At 29.6% G+C, this 11790-nt stretch overlaps 1 protein-coding gene across 1 annotated transcript; it reads left to right on the top strand.

Moving 5' to 3' along the window:
* The first annotated feature begins 10061 nt into the window (after positions 1-10061).
* On the top strand, positions 10062-11325 carry LOC139858868 (uncharacterized). The gene has a single exon (XM_071847705.1). The coding sequence runs from the start codon at positions 10200-10202 to the stop codon at positions 11175-11177; it is 978 nt and encodes a 325-aa protein (XP_071703806.1). The 5' UTR covers positions 10062-10199; the 3' UTR covers positions 11178-11325.
* Positions 11326-11790: the final 465 nt, after the last annotated feature.

Genomic DNA, 11790 nt, shown 5'->3' with positions numbered 1-11790 from the left:
TTTAATAATCCAACCATATAATGTAGTTTTGGTTACTCGTGTCTATTTCATCAAACATTTATAAAAGTAGTGCATGTATTCTCAGTCCCAAAAATATATATTGCAAAAGCATTTAAAAAGTGAGCAAATGAAACTCACTATCCAATATTTTGTAGTAAAAATATTAATACGACAGAACTGAACAATGCAGGGTTGGCCTCGGATTCACGAACCTATATCAATTGTATATATATCAAAACATACAATGGAAATCACATAATTTTATTTATTTATATCTATTATTTATATATATTTGTAGTTATATAGGAGTTATATTAAATTCCACTTAAAAACATATACTTATATTATATCTTAAATTATATGTTATATATATATATATATATATATATATATATATATATATATATATATATATATATATCTTAAATTATATGTTATATATATATATATAACAATTTATTTATTTTGTTATATATATATATATATATATATATATATATATATATATATATATATATATATATACATATATATATATATATATAAAAATTTATTTATTTTGTATATACATATTTTAAAATGATTAATATCTATTTATTTAGTTATATTAATATATATATATCCATATATATATATATATATATATATATATATATATATATATATATATATATATATATATATATATATACATGTATGTATATATGCATATTTATTATTATGTTTGAAAACTAATAGTTTGTTACATATAATTGTTTATCTAGATAATGTTAATATGTAATTATATGAAATATCAATATAGTTATTGTATATGTACTAAATACATTTTATATACAAGATTATTTATTTTTTTAAAATGATAGTTTTGACATTAGTGAGTTATTAATAATAACATTATTAATAATGATAATACTAATGATAGTAATGATATTGTTACTAATGATAATAATAATAATACTAATAACTATAAAAATGATACTAATTAAAGAAAATAATAATAAATTCTATTGTTTTCATATTAATGATAATAATAATCATAATCATAATAATAATGATAATACTTATAATAATAATTATAATGGTGATACTAATAATTATAATGATAATACTAGTATTATTAGTAATACCTTTAATAATGATAACACTAGTAACAATAACAATTTATAATCATAATTATAACCTTAATAACTAATAATAATAATCATAACAATAATAATAATAATCATGATAATAATAATAAAAATAAAAGGAATTGTGTATACCCTTAAAAGCTTTATTTAAAAAAAATTGCCCTGGACCGGGCTCGAACCCGTGACCTCCCGCTCACACCCCAACACTCAAACCATTCTTCTGCCTGCTGTTTATTTGATTCATACCATGTTTAAATCTATATAACCCATCTTTTCCATTTCTTATTTCTTCTTCCATTTCTCTCTAATCTAATCGACCAGAGTCCCCATGTATCCACAAGATATACTTCGTTTTTTTTAACTGTATGAGATTGTTTCTTAAATGATTTATAATACATATTAATTTATTAAACGCGAAAAAAATAAAAAAAAATGGGACAGCAGCTGCCGTTCGTAGGTTTTTTTAAAAAAAATTATTGCTTTTTGATTTCTAGAACATTTTAGCTAAAGTTTAAAACACGAAATATATTTCAAATCTATCCTATAAACTTTATCAAACAACATTTGAATCAGAAACATAAACCTGACTTTGAATTTCTTCAAGAACATGATAGTTGACTTTTTTACTTTTTAAACTTTGACTCCACAATTCTCGATCAAAACAAGGAATTGGCTCTTGAAGCTTTTGCAGAAACATTGTATAGATTATTCCTAACAAGACTACATTAACACATTTTGACAAATTGTTCGAGTTCGAATTTTTGCTAAAATGAGTTAAGAACAGAGAACCGATGGGTTTTTATTTAATTAAGTTTTTCTGTTTGATTTCCTTTTTCCGAATTGTAGCATAAATAATATAGAGTGCAATTGATTGATTGAAGCTGTATCATGAATTGATCGATTTGTATTGTAGCTGAGGTCGTGGAAGACACAAAGTCACGAGCAGAGGAAGGGGATAAAAAAATAAATAAATAAATCAGATAAAGACGGATTAATACATATGCGTAATATATATCAGATTATATATCTGTATTTATATTTATATACGAAGTATTTGTATTTATATTTATATATTTGTATATGATGTATTATAATTAATCTTATTACTTAACAAATATAACAATAATAATATTACTCTTAATATTATAACTAATAAAATTTCTTTAATAATATCCTAGTAATAATAATATTATCATTAATGATAATAATAATAATAACTATAAAATTTATAACTATAATATTAATAATAATAATAATACTGATTATAATAATACTAATATTATTATTGATAGTAATAATAATGCTATAGCAATTCATATATTTCAAACTTCATATCTATATCATATATATTATATTAGTACAAATAATAATATTAATATTAATATTAATATAAATAATATTGAGAGTAATAATAATAATAATATTGATATAATACTATATCTAAATTTGTAGTTATATATTATTAACTATGTAATATTTAATAATCATACAATATATTATATAATAACTTTTATTGAATATTTATCGTTTATAAATTTTATATATCATGATACACATATAATAATAATTATACCTATAACTTATATATATATATATATATATATATATAGATTCATTTTTAATTACACTTACTTATCTTGTATCTTATTTTAAATATTTAATTCAAATGTTAAATTTATATTTTTTCTTTATAGTTTCAATTTATTATATATACTTACATTTATATACATATATGTATACATATTTATTTACAAACAATTATTAGTGAATCGTCGGAAATAGTCAAAGGTCAGATGATTTCATAAAATAGTTCAAGCCTTTTAGGACTCAACATTACAGACTTTTCTTATCGTGTCGATATCATAATAAGATTAAGTTTAAATTTGGTCGGAAACTTCCGGGTCGTCACATTAAAGATCAAAAATCTGCATTTAAGCCTGATATTACTCAATCCTTGAGATTGACTTTAAAGATTGAGAATTACAAACTCATGGAATTCGATGATATCTAAACTCGAGCTTGAACGAGAAAATATTTTGATCAAAATTACAAACCGATTTGTTTTCTGAAAACTTATTTTCAATGCGTTCATTACCATTGAACGTAAAATCCTAAGAATTCACCGGAATTCATTAGGTCACCTGAATCAAATCGGGTGTTAACCGTAAGAACGGTGGTTGCATAGCACGGTCGAAGACAGGACCTTGTGCCAGACCAAAAAACTATAGGGTGATCTTTACTATTGCTCCTACAAAGGATAGTAATTGCATCCGACACGTTGTGGACCATGAACATCTGCATGTCATTAGACATAGCCTTAACAGTTGCTTGTTCAACGCTTTTCTTTACAACTGGACGGTAGTTTACCGAAAGGTAATATACGGAGCAAGTATAATGGACGTGTTGCTTTCCAAATACAAGGTTAGCAAGTGGGTGACACAAAACCATAAGTTTTGAGCTAAAATTTCCAAATCTGAAACCCACAAAACCCACAAAAATATTTTGCAAACACCGGTGAAGGGTTATTCCGAAAAACCTATCTAGGGTGAAAAACTAGATTGAATTTTCAAAAGATCAAATGTTTTCATAAAGATCCAATTTCCTAAAGGATCTAAATTTTTATAGTCATGTGGGACTGTAAACCACAACGCTACTATCATTGTTCATACCGCTATATCAAAATCACCGATGTACAAAGTGTGAAGAATAAAAAAGTGATTCTAGTAAAGTTATATTCAAGTTCTATATTGCTTGAGGACAAGCAACTCTCAAGTGTGAGAATATTTGATAATGTTAAAAACGAACACATATTTCATAGCATTATTCTTCAAGAAAGACAAGCTTTTAGTTGCAATTGTTCTATTTACAAGTGATATTAGTTTAAATAATAAAAGGTGAAGACAAAAGATAAATTTGACAATTTGAAGACGCAAATGACCAAAAAGCTAAAAAGTACAAAGTACAATCCAAGTGGTTCAAATTATTGATGAGAAACGTCTAAAAATTACAAGAGTACTAGCCGATAAATGCAAAGTACAAGATATCTAAACGTACGAAAGGACGTTCGAAAATTCGGAACCGGGACCTGAGCCAACTATCAACGCGCGACGCAACGGGCCTAAATATAATATATCTATAATTATATAAAATTATATATATTATATTATATAATAAATAAATCAAGAGCCGCCTACGTTTTTGGCAAGTATATGAACTGATCCAGCTGGCCATGCGATTGCATAGCCTGGAAGCTTGTTTTTCATGTGATCGCATGGCTCCAGAACTCTGGCCACATCTATAAATTGGATCATTTTTCGATGAATTATACACACCTCTTTCATTATTCCTTCCTTCTGTAAGAAATATATATTTATAATTTTAATTTTAATTTTAATTTAAGTTTAATAATAATTGGGTTATTGTAAGGAATGTTTTAAGGTTTTGTAAGTCGAAATTATGTCCGTGTAACACTACGCGATTAATACTCATTGTAAGTTATGTTCAACCTTTTTAAATTATTGTCTCGTAGCTAAGTTATTATTATGCTTATTTAAGCCAAAGTAATCGTGATGTTGGACTAAATATTAAAGTCGGGGTTATTGGGCTTTGGACCATAATTGGGGTTTGGACAAAAGACCGACACTTGTGGAAATTGGACTATGGGCTATTAATGGGCTTTATATTTGTTTAACTGAAAAATAGTTCGTTAATTTAATATAGAGATTTACAATTTGACGTATTTATAAATAACCACATACACTCGATCGGATACGATGGGTGGGATATTTATAAGTACTAATAATCGTTCATTTGACCGGACACGGGGATGGATTAATAGTCAATGGACTCATTAAAACAGGGGTGAATTACATACAAGGAAAATTGGTGTAATTGTTAATAAAGTATTAAAACCTTGGATTACACACACTCGATAACCTGGTGTAATCATTAAACAAAGTATTAAGACCTTGTTACAGTTTAAGTCCCCAATTAGTTAGAATATTTGACTTCGGGTATAAGGGTAATTTGACGAGGACACTCGCACTTTATATTTATGACCGATGGACTATTATGGACAAAAACCAGATGGATGTATCGAATAATCCAGGACAAAGGACAATTAGCCCATGGTAATAAATTAAAATCAACATGTCAAACATCATGATTACGGAAGTTTAAATAAGCATAATTCTATTAATTTATATTGCATCGTACTTTTATTTACCGTCATTTTATTTATCGTACTTTAAATTACTGTAATTTTATTTATCGCACTTTTATTTATCATCATTTACTTTATGCTTTAAATTAAGTTATATTTATATTTAATATTTTACATTAGGTTTTAAATGTGACTTAAGACATAAAATCGACAAACCGGTCACAAAACGGTAAAAATCCCCTTTTTATAATAATAATACTACTACTTATATATATATATATATATATATATATATATATATATATATATATATATATATATATATATATATATATATATATATATATATATATATATATATATATATATATATATACAAATATAGTATTTAAAAATATAGTGTTAAACTCAGCAGATCCCTGTGGAACGAACCGGACTTACTAAAAACTACACTACTCTACGATTAGGTACACTGCCTATAAGTGTTGCAGCAAGGTTTAGGTATATCCATTCAATAAATAAATAAATAACTTGTGTAAAATTGTATCATATTTAATAGTATTTCGTAGTAAAATATAATCTATTTCGTACTACACCTCGCACACATCAACCATCTCTTTTCTTACAAAACCTTCTCAATCACCATAATTTTTCATCCAGCCTATACTCAACTTCTCAGCTACACGCAACCCTTCCATGGCGACTTCAGGTAATCCCTTTTTCCTCAGACAACATTTAGGTTACTTTATACTTGTGGATGCATGCACTGTACATTCATATCAGTGATAGCGAATATGAAGCCTTAAAGAACTTACTCAGGCTTTATAATCGCATAAGTGCAGTTTATGCCCTTAATTTGCATATACATTTATTGTTTGTGTTCATCTTTGATTGTAAAGTAAACTTATAGCTTAAGTGATTCGCAAACTTACTTATTATTAAATGTGTTTTAGGGTTTATAATTGTCAGCTTTGTTTCAATTTTTTACAAATGATAATTGTAACACTCTAGCTTTTACAACTTTTATACACACAATTCAATAAGGTTAATGTGTTTTGTGAAACAACATTTAGGTTACTTAATAGCTGGCGATGACTTTTACATTGAGACCATTTTTTAAAGATATGAAACCCTACAAAATTTGAATCAACCTTTTTAATTGCACAAGTGCGGTTTGTGTCCTTAAATTGCACATAAATTGACTATTTGGTTAAATCTTTCATTGTAAAATAAACTCTTAAATGAAGATTGTAGCTTAGTTTCTGATTTTAACACTTGCTTATTGAACTATTCATGATTTTACAACATTTACAATGCTTTAAAGGCTATCATGAATTTAAGTTCATATTGAGTATATTCATAAATTACATTATCTGCAAAAGCATCTGTGTCTGTAAACAAGCAGACACACACTTAGACTTTATGTATCTAATATGGATTATAAACATTTATTTGATATATTCACTTTTTGATATTTAGATGGATAACAAATGTCAATTTGTTTACTTATTTTTTTAACCATAATACACCATTTGCTTTCATTGATGAACCTGATAACTAACATTTTGTGTTATATGTTTATGCGAATTAAATTAAGCATGTTCAAGTCAAGCATCTTCAAGTCCAAGACCAACACGTGCTGAGCAATATCTAGCATTCGCTGAACGGTATAAGATTTGGGGGACTGTCGATGTTACATACACATTTTTCAGAATCCCACAAGGAACTTTTTGGGTAAGTTAGTTACATTTTAAGACAAATTAGTTAATAACATTTGTTTAAATATTACTCACGGGTAATTAATTGACAACGCTTTGATAATTTAATCCTGGTATCATTCAGGAGCTGCCTCCAGAGTTTAATCAACATAGAGACCTCAATGCTGGATCCAGTTATCAATGCCTGGACCTCAATGGCGAGTTCCATGTTTGGGGTTTGATTCAGGCAAGAGGAATAAGGAAGAAGGAGCTTTTGGTTTATACAGGCTGGTTGAAGTTTCTGGTTGCTAATAGGTATGTCGCAGGCGATAAATTAATGATCAGGTTTTCCAGGAGGTTGAAAACTTTTTTCATTGTCTTGGACAGTAAACACGCGCTTTAGAAAGATGTTTAAGATGGATAGTCTTTTGGTGCTGTAATATAACCTTTCTTTTGTACACAACTGTCAGGATATATATTTTTCGGGCATGTGGAACTGTTGTATGAACTTCTAAGTTCCTGCCCGAAAAACAATTTACACTTTTGGGTAGCCGTATGGTTGTAAATTTCTAATTGTAGCAAAATGCAGCATGTAAATTATAATATGTTTGTAACTGTAACTTTTGTTGTACCAGCTGAATATTTTACATTTTTAATTATGTTTGTCACTAACATCCGAGTTTTGGTAACTTTTACGCCTGCACTACTTTCTAATGTAAATACAATGCGCAATACATAACTATCATACTATTTGTATACGAAAATGCATATACTATCTGTATTTGCATATACTATTTGTATTTGCAATCGTCAAATAAGTCCTTTTCTTAACACTTAAAAGTGCTAAAGTATACAAACAGACATTTGAAAACTAAAAAAAAAAAAAAAAAAAGTCCAACAGCTAATTCAAATGTGTACATACTTATGAGCTCAAAAAAATATTCAGCATCTTACAATAAATTGGTGCAAGCCCAAATTTACCACATTGAACACTTAATCAACCCATTTAATACGGCCCAAAAAACATCGGGAAAAGCATTGACCGTGAATATTTTATAAAGTACTTTGGGAGATCAAAAGATCTTCTTCACCTGCTCCAATATTCACACTCATTCACTGTAGAACCCTCTTAACAGTAAACAGCTCTACCATCATATTATCAGGTTTGCATCCCTTCTTGCTCACCGGTTATTTTACTTTACAATTATCTATCTGCTTTACACCCTTAACAAAATTTGTCGCTAACAAGAGGCAATCAATTTACGCTAGGGTTTATAAGTAAAACTTGTTTACCGTGCATTTAGGCAGTTCCACTTTAGTGTTTATTTTATTCTCTGTTTCACCTATCGATGATCTAACATGACATTACTTCCCTGTTGGTATCAAAGTTTCGATTCAATGCTATATGAAATTGTTGCAAGAATCCGGTTTGCTTAATATATTATCTGTGTAACATTTATTGGCCTATCTGGATAAATGGTTACGGTGCATTAACATCTGTTATCGAAGTCAAATTAGGGATACAATGTTTTTTAAAAGTAAAATTATGTGTCACTACTAAATTATTTTAATAGAACAATTGGCCAAAATAAGGTCCTTTTGGTTAACCATCTGCAACTCACAGATGGAGCCGATGCAAAGCAGACATTCATTCCTGACTTATTTACCATAAAAAATGACTTCCCTTTTGATACTCATATTGTGTGCTTCTTTAGTTTTACTGATAATTGTGTATCTATAAAATCTTATTATTTCAAGTTGGGATATGAACCAATATATGACATTTGTTGCAGCATTCCACTTTATTTAATATATTATGTGAACCATTTTTTGTCTGATTTACATGAATTAACAAGGCAGCATGGCTTTCGAAACTGCTGATGGAGACATTTACGTTTTCATGTACGTACCGAGGGGCCATGTATGGGTAAGTTACTTCTATTTTCATACAAACTATACTTGGACGAACATAAATTAAGCATTCTTCAGTCTTATTTTATGTGTTATAGAAAAATCCTGAAAGTTTTTTGACAAATAATCTTAACAATTTGCTTCAGCGACTGCCACAAGAATTGGCTCAACTGCCAGAACTAAACAGTGGTGAAGCTTATGAATGCGTTGATGCTTTTGACAGAACACACATCTGGGGCCTCTTGGAAGAAGAAGACAAGAAAAAACTAAACTTATTTGTTTCATCTGGATGGACAAAGTTTGTCAGTTTAAATGTCTATAATCCAGGAGACGAAATCTGGATTATATTCGAACGGTCCTAACAAAGGTTTATCGTTGCATGGGATGATGCTCACGACTTTAACCATATTATATGATTAGGCTGTTTGGGTGAGAGAGAATAGCTAACCTCTTTTGATATATGTATGAAGCTAATGTGTATGTCCTTCGCTACTTAAACATTAGATGCTTCTAACCTTTAAGTTCTTGGATAGTTTACAATGTACATTATGGTAACTTTGACACCGTCTAATAGTTTCGCACATGTTTGGCATTTTTAATGAATGCCTATAACGGTAAATTGTGCACTATCTCATGCTTTGACAATCGCTATCTTTATAAAATAGCAAACAATAATTAAAGCCGCGTAGCGCGCACTCCTCAATCTTGTTAGTACTGAAAAGGAGGTATGTCATGATTGGTTATGGTCTATATCGCCTCTCAAATACAAAGTAATAAAGTTACAAGCACCAACATCAAACATTGTTCACTGAGTCATTAAAGCATGGACAACACAGTCCTATTTAGGATTACTTGTTCCATTTTTTCACTCCTTGTAGCACATCACTTTTCACCAAAATCAATTATGCCTGCAGCCAGGTACAATAGTGCTTAAATTCCATCCATCACTATCTTAACTTAAACTTCAAGTAATCCTACCAAAACTACCCCACTACACCCTCTCATACATACACATACTTACTACGTGAGTCGTGACTTACATCCCCCTTATAAGTCAAAATCCTTAGCATCTTCTATTCTTGATAACATCCTTGAGCTTCACCCTCCTACAAACATTGCCAACCTATTCCCCCAACCCCCCCCCCCCCCCCCCCCCCCCCAATCTTCCCAAGTTTGAGGCTTTCCTGTAAACCCATCTTTATAAATCCAAACCCAAATCAAATTCGACAACCAAAAGTTACAAGACTCATATTTTCAAGATTTTAAATAATTATAGAAGTAAAGTAATAGTAAATACCCATGAAGGAAAGAGGGAAATCTCTTGAATCAGATCAAGAGTACAACAATTTCTCCCAAGATTTCAACTTTTATTACTCATCATCATCTTGTGTTCCATGTAAGAAACACCCATCTTCAACCCAAGTTGGAGTCTGTGCATATTGTCTTAAAGAAAGACTTATGAAGCTTGCATGTTCAGATTGTGGTGAACAGAGGTTATCTTCTTGTTCCTGTTCTGATGTTTCATCTTATAGGAATTCATCTTGTACTGTTGATGTGGGAAGTGTTGGTAGAATTTCATTTTTGATTGAAAATGAGAAAGTAGGTAGCGGTGATGAACAGAAGACACTGTTTTCACATATTAAGCAAGTCAAGAAAAGAAAAACAGATGATGTGATTTTGCTTAATAGGCGTAATAGTTGTATTGTTGAGGTTAAAAAAAGTAATGGGTTTTGGAAAATTGGGAAACTTTTTAAGAAAAAGAGAGGAAAGGAAGGATGTAGAGGTGAATATAGAGATGGGTTTGATGATAAAAGTGAGATTTGGGTGTCTGATTGTCCAATGGATGTTTCAAGATCAAGATCACTTTGTAGTTTTAGGGGTAGTAGTACTTATGATCATGATGATTTTAGTGACATGGCTTATGGTTCAAGTGCAAAAATTTCAGATTTTAATGAATCTGAACCAAGAAAAAGTGGATTTCGAGGTGATTTCATGGATTTTGAAAGTAGGTTTACTGCAAAAGAGGGTGAATTTAGTAGAGTTTATGATGATTCAGGGTTTATTGATTTAAAACTTGATTTATCAGATCAGTTGAAAACAGAGCAATCTGTTTTTAAGAAACCATTAGATGGCAAGTGTGGTGGATCATCATTTTGTAGGATTGTAGTGAATGAAAGAGGAATAAAGAAAGGTAGTAAAGGGCATGGTAAGGTATGGAAGTGGTTTTTTAAGCAACACTCTAGGAAGAAATATTTGAACCATATCTTAGAATCTTGAAATGAAGATGATCAAAAAGTAACCAATTGAGATAATTCGAATGTCAGAAGTCTTAGGGTTTAGTAGTTTAGAAATTAGATGAGAAATGTCAGTTGTTGTGTTAGTATTTCATGGTGATGATGTTATTTGCTCTTAAATACTAATGAAATGAAACCGGTAGTATAATAATTTCAACAATGTATGTGTAGTAAGATCTTGTTTTCGTAGTTTGTTTATGAAAATACTCCATCCCTCTCGTTAAAAAATGTCGGGTATCCAATCATGTTCGCTTCCCATGCTTTCGCAACCCAGCGTCGGCAGAGACCCAGAGAGCTGCCTTCGCTTTTGACATTCTTTCGTATATTACGGATTTTACCCCTACACACGAAATTCCACTCTCCTCTGTCTCACTCAAGTGAATTGGTTTCGAGAGCATTCTGCCACTTTTTGATGACTTTCACTTTCAACGCGATTCACCGTACCCTTCATTTAAAAGCTATGTTAATATGTTAATTTTAATTAAATAGAAGTGATTCGAGCATCACAAAAGTTACAAGGTGATGGAGAATCTAACAAATCTGTTCTAACTGATCCAATGATCTACAAGCCATACACACTATAATTGAACAAAATT

This window comes from Rutidosis leptorrhynchoides, chromosome 7 (assembly GCF_046630445.1).
Source record: "Rutidosis leptorrhynchoides isolate AG116_Rl617_1_P2 chromosome 7, CSIRO_AGI_Rlap_v1, whole genome shotgun sequence".
NCBI lineage: Eukaryota > Viridiplantae > Streptophyta > Magnoliopsida > Asterales > Asteraceae > Rutidosis > Rutidosis leptorrhynchoides.
This window is presented reverse-complemented; position numbering and strand designations above follow the sequence as displayed.

What these genes read in the sequence shown, in the direction of transcription:
- LOC139858868 (XM_071847705.1), top strand. Translation starts at nt 10,200, where the DNA reads ATGAAGGAAAGAGGGAAATCTCTTGAATCAGATCAAGAGTACAACAAT.